A 16,855-nucleotide genomic window follows, 5' to 3' on the forward strand; every position below is an offset into this window, starting at 1 on the left:
GGCATGGAGTTTTCTGGAACCTACTTCTCCACACCACGAACACTTGGATGCAACTTAACATGTTTTGGTTTAAGTTATTTTAAAAGGTGTTTTCCATCTATCAGAAGATATCTTTGGGAAAAATATCACTTTGGTTGGACGTGTCTGTGTTTTACTTAAATAGGGACCAGAATTGAATCTGCAATTTCGCTGGGATGGGTAACTCCCAGGTGAGGAATCTCCCTTTATCAATGCAGAATCAGTACCATCTCTTCAATTTATAGTCTTAGAGTTGCCTAGAGCAGGGAGAGGATAAGGGTCTTGGCCAGAGTCATCCAGCCAATAAGTGTCAGAGGCAAGTGTTTGATTTTGAAGCCAGCCCTCTATCACGTTGCTTTTCCTTACTTTTACTATTAAATATTTAAATATTACTTTTACATTAGGTTCAGTGTAAAAAGATACCTATTTGTGGCATCTTCCATTTGATTATTTTATATCTCTTCAAATAATTCAAATGTTTACCTGCTTTTAAACTCTCAGTCTGAATTGTAAATCTTTTTTGTTAATTGTGCACTGTTGTTATTCAGTCATTTTCAGTCATGTTCCATTCTTAATGACCCTGTTTGGGCTTTTCTTGGCAAAGATACTGGGGTGGTTTGCCAGTTCCTTCTCCAGATCATTTTACAGATCAGGAAACTGAGGCAAACAGGGTTAAGTGATTTGCCCAGGATCACACAATAAGTGAGGCCAAATTTTGAACTCACAAAGCTGAGTCTTCTTGACTCCAGGGCCATCACTCTATCTACTGTGCCAACTAGCTGCCCTAAATGTATACTAGGAAGGGCATTTTTTCAGCTAGTCAGATTAAATGAAATTAAAATATTGTGAAATTATTCTGAGGGCAGATGAGATAAATTTTGAAATGGCTTGAAAGAAAAAGCAGGAGTTGACAACTTTCCTAATTTGAGGATGGTCATCTCTTCATTGGGTGGTAAAGCAGCTTTCTTGTAAAAAAGACCTTTGTGTTGTAAAATTACCTTGTTAATTGAAGTTCTTTCCATTATGGCAATAAAATATATTCTTGGAAATGTAATTGAGAATTCGAAGAATATATGGATTCTTATTGTTATATGTTATTTCTACAGAATCAGTAGAATAGACAAGATAACAATGTGCTCCCCTAGTGAACTGAGAAGTCAAAGACTGATCGTCATCTGCTCTTTTCACATCCTTCTTGTAAAGTCATCGCTAATATTCACAAGCAAGAAGGGAACTACTATGTCAACTACACTGATTAAAAGCAAATATCTGTCAGTTAATTTGACCTCTTCTATAATAAAAATATAAAGGACATTAGGGATAATTTTTTTGCATCAGGTAACACATGGTCATAGATGAAGTTTGGCTGAAACATTTAAGAGTTTTTGGTTTTGTTTTGTTGTTTTTATTTTCTGGGTTTTTAAAAGCAATAATAATCATTAGATTATGAGCTCCTTGATGGCAGGAATGGGTTTTTGTATTCCTAGCACTTAGCACAGTGCTTGGAATATAGACGGCACTTAATAAATGTTTATTGACTTAGTAATGCAGTCAGAAATAGAAATTTCAAAATGTCGTGGCCTAGATGTATAGGGGCATTTATACATTTATATATACACACATTTGTGTGCTTAAAGCTGCACGGAGATTTTTGGGACACCCTGCATATATGTGTGTATACAAATATGGATACACATACATTAAAAGCTTAATGTAGCTTTAATAAGCTTTAATAGCTTGAGGCTGCACTAAGACTTTTGGGACACCCTGCATGAATAGCATGAGGTTTAGTGATAGTTCACATCTGTACAGTGGATTTTAGCTTTTCCAAAGTGCCTTCACATTATATCCTTTTAACCTAATATGTACAAAAAAATGTGCAAAATGGGCAAACATAAAAAAGTCTGTCTTCTTCCTATGACTGATTAAAAAATGAATTGTCACAATTTTTTCTGTCTATACTGTGGCATAAATATTTAATAATTCAGGTTCAGGCGGTCAAGATGCACTTGTATTATCCACAAATATGTATGGAGGAGCCACAATATAACATGTCTATTTCCAAGCCCAGGAGCTTTCGTGTTATGGGGATATGGATAGCACTTGTGATTCCATTGGAAGAGGGAATTGCAAAGTAAGGAAAACTCTCTCAAGAGCAGCGTAGAGCACTGAGGACCTCCCGGGGTCACTCAGACAGTATACATTCCTACATTTCTTTAAATGCAAGTTCTTCAAGAGCTGGTTCTTTGTGCCCTTAGAGCCTAGCACATAGTAGGCGCTTAATAAATACTTCATGCGTCACAGGTGGAACTTCAACCTAGGTCTTCTTGGCTATTATGCCATGCTTATGCATTATAATTTACCAAAAACAAAATATTTTAACCCATCCAAACTGGCTATTGTCACTTTCCGAATTTACGCATTTCCCCTACACTGTATAATGCCCTCCATTTGGCTCCCAAGCTTGTCCATCGAGTGCTCTGATGAGGGGGGATGGGGTGATGCTGTTGGGAAGGCTGGGGTCCGGGACTTCTCCCTACCTGTAACAAGGAGTTCAGCAGTACTAGTCGCTTGTCCAGATCCATTGGTGGCTCGCAGGGAATATCTTCCACTGTTGCCTTTTGTCACAGCGGGGATCGTCAATTTAGCGCGGCCATCGCTAAATGAGATCTGCACGCCGGGCAGCGACGCAGCGGAAAGAACCTGGCCATCCCTAAACCAGCTCACCTCAGGAACTGGAAAACCTGGAGAGGAGAGAAGGCCCAGAAGGACAGTTCAGCATCATTGTTTGGGGAAAACACTTAAAGGACTTTTGTCATTTCCTGTCCTACCAATGATTTCAAAGTCTTGTCTAAAAAAGCGAGGTTTCTGGCTCATTGTTAGCCACAACAAGAGGCTCACAGTACATATGGCAATTCATGGTGCTGAAGACACACTGACAGTTAGGATAAAAACATAAATCACAGATCATTATAAGAAAACATTCTAAAATGGTTTGGGGCGCATTAAGAGAAATGAACTATTTTTTCTGGGAAGAGGAAAATGTAAATACTAGTAGCATATAACATAAAAGCTTATCTAATACAATGCCTCCCCCCTCTCAATTTTTATAAATGAGGACCCTGAGGTCCGGAGGTTAAGTGACTTGCTCCAAGGTCATACAAGAAGTTAATAGCAGCCTAGAAATAGAATCCACATTTCCTCACCCCCAGGCCAGTGCAGTGCATTTTCTCCTACAGATTTATAGAAATGCTAAAAATCAGGCCAGGAATTCATAAAGTGAAGAACCAGTGAATTAATGACTGAATTCATGAAGTGAGGAGAAACCTGTTTTTTTTTTTTAACATACAAATGAAAAGCATAGGCAATAATTGTTTAAATTCAAGGAGAATTTGAATTTTAAGAACTAACCTGGACTACAACAGCAACTACAGGGTGGCCACAAGTATCTAATCTACTCACTTGTAGAAACAGCTCTAATTTTTGGTCAAGTACTTTGGTCTCTGCCCCTGAACTCCACTGCGCATCCTGTACATTTTCAGCTCTGCCACCTGCATTCAACTCCACTGAGACCATCATTTCCATTCTCCATCAGAGAATAGGCTTTGCCTTGGACGTTGAGAGGCCTACTTTGGCCTTACCTTTCTGGGTTCCATCCCTCTTGCCATGACACCCCAAGGGACTCTCTTTCCCCATTTCCAGCTCCCCATCTCCCTTTTATTCATTATTTTTATCCTATTTAAATGCAAATTCCTTGAAGGTAGGAACTGTCTTGCTTTCTCCTGTTAGTATCTTCATTGCACAATGCCTAGAAGATAATAAATGCTTAATAAATGCTTTATCTTTCTGAACAGCCTGGGTATATGTGCCAATAGAGAGATGGAATGGGGAGCTGGTCTCACCTGTTCTTCATTGACTAGACTGACACCATGACTTATTCATAGAGATACTTTGAAGTAAACTATTCCTTCCTTTCTTGGAAATTGGATCACTTATTCCTTGACAGTGTTTTTTTCCCTCCATTCTGATTTTCTACATTGGCACTTGAAGTGGTTATGTTAAATACGCTAATCGGAGCAGCTAGGTGGCACAGTGGATAGAGCACCAGCCCTGGAGTCAAAAGGACCTGAGTTCAAATCTGGCCTCAGACACTTGACACTTACTAGTTGTGTGATCCTGGGAAAATCACTTAACCCCATTGCCTCGCAAAGAAACAAAATGCTAATGGGCTTTCCCCAAACCTCATTGAGCACAGAATAAAGGGGAGAGACATCAGTATAATAGGATGTAGATGGGGAAAAATACATATACATGCTCTAAGAGAACAAGTGATATCCAATAATTTAAAGAAATTATGACAATCAAGAACATCTCCTTCTCTGGAAATCTCCAAGAACAAGAACTCATGCTTTTTTTTTTTTACTTCCTAAACCTACCTGGCCACCAAACCTGCCTATTTCTGTGGAAGGTATTACCTAAGTCCATAATCTTGGAGTGAATTTGCACTCTTCCCTCAACCCCCTCCCCCATTCAATCAGTTACTAAGTCTTGTAAGTGCTGTGTCTAAAACATCCCTTACATTTGGCTCATTTTTCCACTTAACATGGTCACCAGCTTGTTCAAGCCTTTATTACCTCTGGCTTAAATTACTATGAGTCTTCTTTTTTAAAATTTTTATTGTCAATTCCAAAATGTCTCTGTCCCTCTACCTCTCTCCCACCCGTTGAGAAGGCAAGAAACATAAACCTTTGTACATGTGAAGTCATGCAAAACATTTCCTTGTATGATAGTCTTCTAGGAGATGTTTCTACTTTCATTCTCTCCTATCTCAAGTCCATCCATCACGTAACTGTCAAAATTATCTTCCTAAGGTATAAGTCTGACCATGCCACTCTCCTTCTTGAAATACAAATTTCCTTAGCCTCATACATAAGGACCTTCACAATCTGGTGCCCACCTATCCTTCTAGCTGTTTTTCCTACTACTTCTCTATACGAACTGCTTCCCTCATCCTGACCTGCTTATAACTACAAACCTGTTATTCCATTTCCTGACTCCATGTATTTTTACAAGCCATCACTCAGCTTTCATTTTTAAATATGACAGAAAATATATGGTGGTGTAAATTTCCTTAAAAAACTGTTTCCACAGAACCATAGACTTAAAGAGTTTTCATTCTACAGATGAGAAAACTAAGGCCCAGGAGTTAAAGTGATTTATTCAAGATCACAGAATTACTAGAAGAACTAGGATTATTATCTACTACTCCTTGGGTTCTTCTTCTACTACACCCCCAAATAAGTAAACAAATAAAATAAAGAACTCACATTCCTTTATTTCAAGACTCACATGATTGTGGGAGGAGGCATTTGAAATCCTCCAGTACCTTGCAATATTAGTTATCCATAGTTCTTACAGATGCTCTTTATAGTGATATGATTTTTTTGTATATTGATAGGGATGATAATTATCTGGATAATTAAATTAAAATGTACAATCACAATATTCTTTACTGGAATATTCTGTAGATCATTCAAGTTTAATTTAATTCAGTTCAACAAATATTTAATGAGTTCTTTCTATGTGCAGAGTTATAAGTGACAGTCTAAAAGCCATGTCCTTGCTCTCTGAGAGGCCGTCCTCTGGTTGGTGAGGTGGAAAGCATGGCAGATGGGAAGACCAGATAGCCTTCTTGGTGTTCCTCATGCATGATATGCGACATGGAGATCTCCCATCTCCAGATCTTCGCATTGGTTGTCCTCCATGCCTAGTACTGCCTCCACTCCTCCTCCTCTTAGAATTCTTTCTTTTCTTCACAGCTCTGCCCAAGCCAGATCTTCTACCTAAAGACTTTCTTGAGTTCTCCCAACTGCTAATGCCTCTCCCCTAAAAGCAACTTGGTTTTTATATTTTTCTCTTCCCCCCTCATGCTCTTTGAGCGCTGGAACAATTTCACTGTTTTTCTACCAGCTAGCACAGTGCCTGGCTCGTGGTAACATTGTAATGAATGCTTTTTGATTGATCAGCCGTGACAATTCTACATCTACCCTTCATAGTTCCTTTTATAATTTATCAACCTTGTGAGGACAAGTGCTCTTACATCCAAACTAATTGTCCTTCCCACATTTCACCTGGAGGCCATTTCCTCTGGCTTATCCCTCAGTGGAGGTGAAAAACACTCTCTCCCCATAGCCTCTATGATATCAGAACGACTAAGTGGTGTAGTGGATAGAGCACTGGATTTGAGGGCCAGAAGACCTGAGTTCAAAATTGACCTCAGGTGCTTCCTAGTTGTGTGACTTTCTCTCTGCCTCTATTTCCTCATCTGTAAAATGGGGATAATGATAGCTCCTACCTCACAGGGTTGTTGTAAAGATCATATGAGATAATATTGATAAAGTTCTTTATAAACCTTAAGGTGCTATATAAATGCTAGCTATTGCTATGTGGTGCCTTAGAGTTAACAAAGTACATATATTATTGTACTTGATCTCTTTGTGGGTGAGACAGGTATTGGAGTGACCACAACTGCATTTTACAGATGAGGAAGGTAAAGTTCAGAGAATAATTGAAAGTAATTGGAAGTGGGGAGAGGACGAGACTTTAGCAATAATCTATTCCAACCTTCTTATTTTACATACCAGGAAACTGAGGCCTAGAAATATGAAATGCCTTGCCCAAGTTCAAATGACTAATTAATGACGAGTAGATGACCTTGAATTGAAATCTCCTAAACATTTGTCCAGCAAGATTCATACCAATGAAGAGAAGAGAACAGATGGCGACATGAGCAAGCCTGAAGAGGAGACTCATCCCCAAACAAATATTTGACTTTGGCATATAATCTTTTCTGGTATTTGAATGGATAATGATGAGTAAGGCATTGTGGGAAGTCCCTTTGAACCAACCATTTGAATCTTCCCTGTGAAAACCTGACTCAAGAGCGGCTGAGAAGATAATTTACTTCATCCTGACTCTTACTCTACTCTTCCCTACAATTCCTCAATGGTGGACCTATCTGGAGGGGAAGCATTTGAGAAGGCACGCAGGTCCTAAGTAAAAGCTTCCTTACATTTCTAGTTTCATAATCATCTTTGTAGCCTGTAGAGAGTTTCTAAAACCCTGAATAAATTGTGGAGCTAAGAACTTGACATAACAGCACACCATAGCAATTATGCGTAAGATTCAAGTTCATTACAACTTCTGGCTTATGTGTATTCAAAACGGGAACTGTATATGAGTTCTAGATTTCAGAAGGTTATAGTTTTAGAATTGGCAGAGACTCATTTGTAAAATGAGGAAAAAAAGAGTCTCTTGGAGTGACTTGTCTGAGGTCACAGGAGTAGTAGCAGAGATGTGAATCCATATTCTCTGACTCCAACTGTAGAACTCTTTCTACCATGCCACGGTGGAGAAATACTGTCATCCACTTGACATGCAACAACAGATTATTCTACCTGTAATCTGGGAGGCAAAGGTAGCCAAATACAATTTTATTTTGTTGCCCTTACGTAAGCAAGTCTTCCATTGTTGACTACTAAATGGCTTCTTTTTTCCTTATTTGTGGGTAATGAATGCCTTTAGTGATGTTTTTCTAAGAACTTCTTGGCATGTACTGTGAGAGAACAAAAAAGCTACCTAAAAACCAGATTTCATCACTCCACAGGCAAGTAAAATTCCCAATGAAGCCATATGCTTTCTGCTCAATTCAGAAGTTATAGAGCTTTGAAAGACAAATAAATGCATTGTATGGAAGTCATCAGGAGTTTATCATGCATGAGGAGAAAGAGATTGGTCCCTATGCAGAGATACAAAAGAAAATGAAGAATAATTACTTGGCATTTGTGTACTGTGGAATAATGTATTAGCCAATTATGTTTAAGGTTGGTACAAAAAACTGTACAGAACAAAAAAAAAATCTTACTTCCTGTGTTCATCATAAATGATAAAAATGAAAAATGAAGAAAGGAATAAAATGTAAATGCATTGGATTAAGGATAAGGCATGCTTCCCAATTAATCCATAATGGCTTATCAGAGCATTCATGATAGTCTGGTAACATATAGTATTGATTAAATGATTTTGAAACATTGGAAAAGCATGCATTATTCAGAGAAGTACTGCCATATTTTTATAAGACTGTATAATACAGTAAATAAGATCTTTCTGGAACTTTTGCTAAATCAAAAATGAAGTATCTTGGAAAGAAAAATGTTTCCCACCAGTATTTCTATAGTATCTCTGTTGGCTCAAACTTAGCTTCCAAATGCCATTTTGAACTTCAAGAATAAGCCAGTGCTAGTCTTTTGATTCTTTCATGTGTATTGTAAATATGTAAAAATACTAGCCTTGAAGCAAAAATAGAAGCTATACTTTAAAATGAGATATTTGTATTCTGAGAATTTCCAAATACTTCACATATATGCTTTCTTTTATTTTACAGATAGATATATGTGTATAGAAATAATCTTATATGTATATTTGGACTATGTGAATTTATATATTATATATATAAACTCAGTTTAAGTATCTTGTCCAAGGTCCCAATTTAATTTATAGGAAAGACAGGATTAGAAGCCAGCTCTTCTGATTTCAGTCCAATAGTCCACTACTCTATCCTGAAAATAATTCATTGAAAGACTTTTTCATTTAGACTCTTTATCCAGTAATAAGGTTTAATCATCCTGATCCTCTATGATGGAGACTAAGTATGTTCACAAGGGCAGGGAAAAAAACACAGAATAAAACCATAATTCTGTGTCTCAACCAAAGGATCTTTATTAACATTGCCATCTTGAAGTTACCAGTTCCTCTCTCCAAATGTCTGCCAATCAGTTCTTCATAGTGGAAAATTAAATGTTGTCATGACAACCTATCACTCTAGCCAACAGAACTGACTACCCCAAATTTTAAGGCTTTCTTGTGAAATCTGGAAAAACAACTCTCAATTTTGGACCCTACAGCTCTATTATTTAGACTAAGTATATTGCTAAAACCCCCAATTATTGGATGTTAGAGATATAATTTTATTATATGAAAATTGATAAATTTGGTAATATAAGAATTGTGTAATTTGTGTAATATATATTTGTTTGGGATAAGAATACCATTTATGGGGCAGCTAGGTGGCACAGTGAGTAGAGCACCAGCCCTGGAGTCAGGAGGACTTGAGTTCAAATTTGGCCTCAGACACTTGACACTTACTAGCTGTGTGACCTTGGGCAAGTCACTTAACCCCAACTGCCCTGCCTTCCCCCCTCAAAAAAAAATAGAAAAAAATACCATTTATTACCAAAGATGGCTATACACGAAGATAGAAGCAAATATTTTTCCAGAGATATGTAACACTTTCTTACTTATTTCACTAGACTTATTAGTTTTTTGGATAGCTAGCTTAGACCAGAGCATGATCATGGGGAATAAATTTGTATAAGGGAGAGAGAAGGGTTGAGGAAGGGTTGAGGTGTACAGAGGTGTCTCATTGGGAGAAGTTTCAGACAGGCAAGGGGCAGAATAATGGCATTTGGCATTTGGAACATCAAGAGAGTTAAAGTGACAAATCTGAAGACTACTCTAACTGAAGGGTTTGGCCTGTGGGTAGCTAGGTGGTGCAATGAATACAGTGCCAGGCCTGGAGTCAGGAAGATCTGAGTTCAAATCCAGCCTCAAGACACTTACTAGCTGTGTGACCCTGGGCAAGTCATTTATCCCTGTTTGCCTTGGTTCCTCATCTGTAAAATGAGCTGGAGAAGAAAATGGCAAACCACTCCAGTGTCTTTGCCAAGAAAACCCCAAATGGGGTCACAAACAGCTGGACGTGGCTGAACAACAACAAATTAGTTTGGCCTAATTGCAACCTGGTTTATTAAACTAATGGATTCTCTCGGAACTTAGACAATATTTTTTTTCCAAGGTCCCTTCCAGCTCAGAAGATTATAATTTTATGATTCTTTTATCTGTATTTTTTTGAAACTTAAAAATAGCCAGGCACACGGTAAATATCACAACAGGCAAGCAGGAAAAGAGCTGTACAATCTTCATTTTACGTGATAAGGTGAAAGCGAACGCATGGCTGAAGAACACCACAACACTATTTCAATTTGCGGTTAAAAGAAACTATGTGTTTTATGTTAATAATTAACATCTGCAAATCTATAGCTTCATTACGCAAAAAATTCCTTCAATAAATGATATCTCTCCTTCAGTAAATGATTAATATATTTCTTGATCCAATTCAAAACATATGCATGCACTTTTGTACTTCACATTTTCCCCATATTTTGTCATTAAAACCAGTGCAATGATGTCGCCCATTTTTCTTCAACTAAATTATCAGAAATACCCAGGCAACAACAGCAACAACAAATCATTGGAACTTATGCCTCCCAAACTCTTTACTCTTAAGGAAATTAATGAGGCTTTTTAAGTATAAGAAAAAGTAGTAGCTGAGTCATATGAAAACAGATATAGTATTTTTTGACATACTTTCAAAATACTTTCTATGCCTTTATTTCAATAAGGTAATTTGGCTCAATTAAAAATTGAATCAATAAAATAATTTTTAAATTGATCTTTGACATCTTCTGAATAAAGTCTAGGTGCATATCCATTTTCTAGCTGGGTAAATTAGGGCACAGAAATGTTAAGTGGCCACACAGCAAGTTGGAAGTTGACCCAGGCTAAGTGTTTATGGCCTTCTGGTCTATCTAGGTTGCTGAATACAAATATAGAAGGACCGGATTTAGCCCTGCTAATCTGCTGACATTGTCTTAAGTCTATGCTAATTGTCATGCTTTGTGGAATTCCAAATATGAATAAAACATTTTAATGACATTAGAGTGTCATATTTTGTCAGCACAGTATGATTGCTTATACCCTCAAAATGACCCCTCCACAAAGTTGGACAAACCAGAAAAATCAAAGGAGCAAACTTGACTCTGCATCTAACAGCAAGGTTAACTCATCACAGATTCTAGAAAGGGAAAAGAAGTGAACAAAAAATGATTTGTTTTCTTACCACTAATATGAGCCTCAAAGGTTGCGGCACTACCCTCCAGTGCCACAACACTTTGTAATGGCTGCGTGAACGTAGGGGCTTGAGTCGCCATCTTTTTAGGCACTCTGCAAGAGAAAAGTAACAGAATTAGAATTCGTGTCCCAGGAGGGAAGACACCCATTTCCCTAAATCAAAGTCAGTCACTTGGGTCAATGACCTGGTCTTTATTTTTCTTTTATATTTTGATAACTGAATGCCAATAAGATTGGTTTTCTTTGCAATTCTATATGTTTTATTTTATGTAGCTCAAAACACCATTCTGAGAAGGGGGGTATAGTTTTCATCACTGTGCTTAAGGGGTCTAACAGAGAGAGATTGAGAGAGAGAGAGAGAGAGAGAGAGAGTGAGAGGTTAAAATCTCTTACCCTAAACTGATAAGGCTTTGGCTTGGTCATTTTTGTGCTCACTGGTGAATTGGAATATCACTCTTCCTTTGAGCATTTGGCTTTAGTCTACTAAGAAGTCTAAGGCTAAATAAGACTTCTAGGGTGAGAGCCAAACTGAGTATGCCAGAGAAGACTCAGGAGTGTACCCTACTGGTAGAAGATGGGAAATATTTTTAAAATTTTTTAAAATTCTGAATTTAATGAAAATACAGGAAAAAGGGGGGAGTGGCCACATTTCCATATACAAAATAGAGCAGCCAAAGAAGATTATATGTGAAACAGTGAATTTCAATTGCATTCAAGTTGCTGGAAAATTCCTTCTTAACCAAAATGCATAGACTAAACTTGTGGGGTTGTAGGGAAATGGAAAGTAGGAGAAGGACTTCTATGATAAAAAATATTGATGAAGACAGAAATGTCAAGGTTTAAATGAAAAAGCAATTATGTGAGACCTCAATATTTGAAGAATTTAGATTTTCTTTAAAATACACTCCCCAAATATTTCTTATTCATCATCTCTAGATTGGTAAAATTAATTAAAAAATTGAGCCAATTATTATGGATTATTGGCTCAGGCTTTGCTTGATTTCTTTTTTAAATTTGAGCTGGGCTCATGATTTCATTCCTCCAGGGAACTACCGATGAGGAAACACCCTTTCCCAATGCAGGCCTGCACCTGTTGTATCATTTATCTTCTTAAATAGAGTTCTGGAGGCACTGTGTCCTGTAGCCAAGCGCATATCAGAAGTGGGACCTGAACTCAGATCATCCTGACATGGAGACTGGCTCTCTGTACATATAGTGCTGTCTATTAGTAAGTGAAACATCTTGAAAATAAAAACTTACATGTATAGATCTTTAAGTTTATAAAGCATGTTGTTATACTGTATGCATTCCTTTGTATGATCACTGGGACTGCTTTGATGTTAGGTATTAATATTTCCATTTTACAGATGAGGGAACTAAAGCCTTAAGAAAATTAAATGACTTTCCTGAGGTCAGACCCAGCTTCATAACTGGCAAGGTTAGGATGGAATCTCCATCTCCTTATTGCAAGTCCAATAAGCTTTCAACAGCTCCACGGTGACATCATGCAGCCTCTCTGGGGCAAAGAGGCCTTCTGGGAGGGCCTGAATTATTCAGATGCCCCAGTTCTTTATTTTACTTTGCCTGCATTGAAGAGCTATAATAAACCTGTAATAGAACTCCCTGTGGATGTTGTAGGAAGATTAGGATTAATACGCCAGTTGTAAGATTCTACTTTAAAAAAAAAAAAAACAACATTTTGGGAAAGAAGAATTTTCCAGTTTGCCATTTTTTTTTTGTTCTGGAAAGTTATGTGTCCTGGTGAATGACGGGTTTATTCAAAGAACACAAATGGAAAGCTCCTTAAGGACAGTTTATAAAGAGGCATATGACACTCAGGATAAGTGACGTGCCTGCAGCCACATGGCTATTGTCACACAGTAAATTATGGAGGCAGGATTCGAACCTAGGTCTTCCTGACTCCAAGACTAACAATTAGAATGACAGGACCATAAACCTAAAGCAGGAAAGGGCCTCAGAGACCACCTGTTCTAATGCCACTGTTTTACAGATGAGAAAACAGAAGCCCAAAGAAAAGAGTGTGCTGGTAAAAACAACTGATTATCCAAAAAGTTACATATCATCCATTTTAGACTTAATTTACTGTATTAATATTTGCTCTACCACTTTCTTAAATTTAAATAATCAACAAAATCATAAATCAAGCCGTGATTCGTAGCAAAGCATAAAGGCTCATGTTGAAAATTTTACAACTGGCTCTGTTAAGTGGGCCAAGCTCCAGCCCAAGCTTAACTTGCCCAAGGTCACAAAAGGAGTTAAGTGGAAGAGGTGAATGTTGAAGCTGGTTCCAGTAACTTGAGATCCAATATTTTCCCTTTGTGCTATGCTTTCTTGCTTTTTTTTTGTCCTATGGATCTCCATATGCCAAATAAATGGAATAAATACTAAGTTATGGGGTGAAAAAAATACCATTGGCATCTGACTGTGTAGCTGAAGGTTATTTTTATAGCCTGTCATGTTTTTATAATATAAAATATTCCCCATCACAGAAATGAATGTGAAGAGTACAGCAGAGTTCATTTGCACAGGGGAAGTTGGCACTCTGTCTTCTAGTTCCAGTTAGATGGAATTTTCTAGTGCATAAACACTTAAATCTGCAACCTGAATCACATTGTTCAAAGATGAATAGGGAGATTCTCAATGGACAATTACTTCATTACTGCTTTGTCATGAGAGTCTCTGTTTATTAAAATTGTAAAGCAGTAAAAATTCACAGGAAGATTCTGTACCTTAATTATGACTTCTAAGTGGAATAAGCATCCTCTTGGAAAAGCATATTTGTGGTTGAAAAATTCAGATGGTAGCTGAAGAAGTTTGCACTTCACCATAAATAGGGTAACTTCTATCAAGAGCACATTATTTTAATGTACTCTTCATAACTACAAACTATTTGAGCTTGATTGTGTTTCCAAATGTTTCACTTCATTTTTAATAGCCTTTGCCTTTTATATGGATCTGCTTTACATTGTTTTAGCATGCATGCATTATCAGCTAATTTAAACACTAGTCAATGATAGCTGTAAGGAGCATTTAGAAGAAAAGTGACCTTTAAAAGATATTTGTGTTTCTTCTGCAAACAACAGCTCTCACAAATTACATATTTGCATTTATCACTTAATGATGCATCCTATTTCTGAATATTTTAAGGGTACAGGGGCTTGATTTATTCAAACTCAAACATTTGCCAATTAACTTTGCCTGTTTTTCTTTTTGTTCACATAAAAGTTCAGACCTTATTGTGTAAGCAAGTTTTGTTGATTGAAAATGTGATCTTGTGAGCCTTTTGTATAATTAGGGTTAAAAGGTATGCATTCAAAATGTCACACTCCCAAAATAACCTCCCAAGCTATGATTGACAGCAGACAAGTGTTCTGTCACTGCCCTGCAATTGATACCTTAGCAGCTGATTCCCTTAAAAAGTCATCGGGTGCTTAGCTGATACCACATGTATTTTATCAGAGCTATTCTTGGTGTGTCTCAGTTTATCACTGAGTAACATAACCTTGAGCACTTTGCACAGACATAAAGGAGTCTGTAGCTGGAGGACACATTTCTAATGCCTGATTCCATTCTCTAGTTCCATTCTAAAAATAAGAAATCCGTTTAAGAACTTAAAATTGGACGAGTGTGCCGACATGCTAAAACATTACACATGGCCCAGGAAAACTTTTCACATGCAATTGAAAATCCAAGGAAACAAGATTTAAGTGATACACATGGTACCCCATGAACCAATTACTCACATAACACACACACACACTTTTGAGATTGCCTACATAGTACATAGCATGAAATAATTACCCCCAAAGAGATAATTGACTACCAAAAAAATGCTACTGACCTGATTTCTCAAGAGTGCCTAAAAAGGGTGGGCTAAGCCCAGTGTTCCTTCTGAAACGACGTCCTTATCCAGAGTTGGTTTTTTAGACAATCCCAGACATGAATCGTTGAGCCTCTAAACCTAAAAACAAAACTACACAGTCGAAACAGTGTAGTTTTGCTTTATGCAATCCCTACACCCGAGGCGAGGCTGGGAGTGCACGACTGCTCAAGAGTGTTAACATGGTTCTTTTCCTTTATATACTCCCCAGATTTGCTGACAGTCCCACATCACTGGGATGTTGCCACTCCTGATTGGCTCCCAGTTGAAAGCATCACGGGAGAAGGATCCATTTGGTATAGTCACATGCCACCTGTTCCTCTGATTGGTGGTGCTAAATTTAGCACCCTACAAGTGGACTTTACCAAGGAAAAAGAGGACTATTTTTTTTCCTTTTCGGAATAACCCTAGCGTGGATTACTGTAGAGCATTTGGTTAGGCAACTGCTAAAGTCTTCAGACTCGGAGGCTGGAGAGAAGATGTGATAAGAGAGGAATTTGTTAGATAACTAGAGAAGAAAGAAAGAAGGCTAATGGCTCTGCCACTGTCAGTCCGGTCTAGACCATTCTCTTCCTCATTCCCCTCTGTCCCTCCCCACCTCTTCTCCCCCCAACTTTCTACCCGCCCCCCCACCATAAAACCAACCAAATGCATCTGTCAATCACAAAGCAAAAAAGTAAGCTGATCTCATCCATATAGCTGGATCATATTGTCAGAATAGTTTAATTTTTTTTGGTTGTGTAAATAGCTAATTTGTGTTGGCTACAGAATACATTTGGGTGTTGGAGGGATTGTTGGAATCGTCCTAATGATCAGTCGGCTTTTATAAGACTTTTTGAAGATAAGAGTAAGTGGGGAAATCAGAACTCCTGATCTTTAGTCAGTGCAGTGAAACGATTGTGATTTTGTCAGATACTGACAGTAATATTTACAAATATGTGTGACCTGCTCCTTTATCAGCAACTACGTCTTATATTTTAATCATTCAAAGTCATGTCTTCGAACACCTAAAATGCTGCCTTTGTAATCTCAGGAGTTAGCTGTAACTAATGGGAAGAAGTGAGGGAATTATATAGTTCTGATTTTGGTAGCCAAATTTAATTTCAAGGAAGAGATATTTCAAATACAAAAGACCATACCAAATGGTCTTTATAATACATCATTTGAGAGCTTTATAATGCAGCATGTAGGCAGGGGGAAGATAGTCATCTCTTTGTTTATGGAAATAGCCATTTTTTTTTTTTAGTGAAATGGTCTTTCTTTTTCAAATGTAAGTGAAGCACATTTATCTCCTGAATAAAATGTTTTACTGCTGTGAGAGAGGATGGCTATGTATCAGACAATTCTACTTCTTGATCATTTCATACACTGTAATTGTTTTACATGATAACAAACTCTAATGGCGTTCGACAGATCTGGAATCTATTGCACCACATTGTGCAGTGCCTGAAGCAATCTTATGGACAAATTATTTCTTGTACTTATTCAAGCATTTGTTACCTGAACCAAAGTAAAGGCATCTCTCTCTATTGGTAGAATCACTTTATTTAGGAAGTGACTTCCATATTTCTATTTAATAGATTTTGTTCTAAAAATAAAGATATTTTCATACTATGTATCCTCAAAGTTTGGAGACTATCATTTCCATTCACATACATGGTTTAAGAGAAGAAATAATTAGTTGTAAACTAGGATACATTTCAGAAAAGTCAAATAAAAGGTGAAAAGTGAAACTAAAAATATTTTGGGATCATTCCATTTTAGGTTGTTCCTGAACTGACAGCCCATTTAAAAAATATTTTGAAGAATAAATTGATAGTTAAGGCTTATTGGTTAATTTGCCATCATGTTTGTAAAAAGAAATGGCATGTTTTCTAGTAATATGGGAATGAGATTAGGAGTTATTAG

General features: G+C 37.3%; 1 protein-coding gene across 1 annotated transcript in view; it reads right to left on the bottom strand.

Moving 5' to 3' along the window:
* TTN (titin) overlaps positions 1-15,223 on the bottom strand; it is a 327,155-nt gene extending 311,932 nt beyond the window's left edge. The window contains exons 1-3 of the mRNA XM_036744026.1: positions 14,909-15,223; positions 11,036-11,139; positions 2,559-2,762 (exon numbers count right to left, since the gene is read on the bottom strand). Coding sequence (XP_036599921.1) covers positions 2,559-2,762; positions 11,036-11,126 — 295 coding nt within the window. The 5' untranslated portion in view covers positions 11,127-11,139; positions 14,909-15,223. The remainder of the gene's footprint in view (positions 1-2,558; positions 2,763-11,035; positions 11,140-14,908) is intronic.
* Positions 15,224-16,855: the final 1,632 nt, after the last annotated feature.

Source organism: Trichosurus vulpecula, chromosome 2 (genome assembly GCF_011100635.1).
Source record: "Trichosurus vulpecula isolate mTriVul1 chromosome 2, mTriVul1.pri, whole genome shotgun sequence".
Lineage (NCBI taxonomy): Eukaryota > Metazoa > Chordata > Mammalia > Diprotodontia > Phalangeridae > Trichosurus > Trichosurus vulpecula.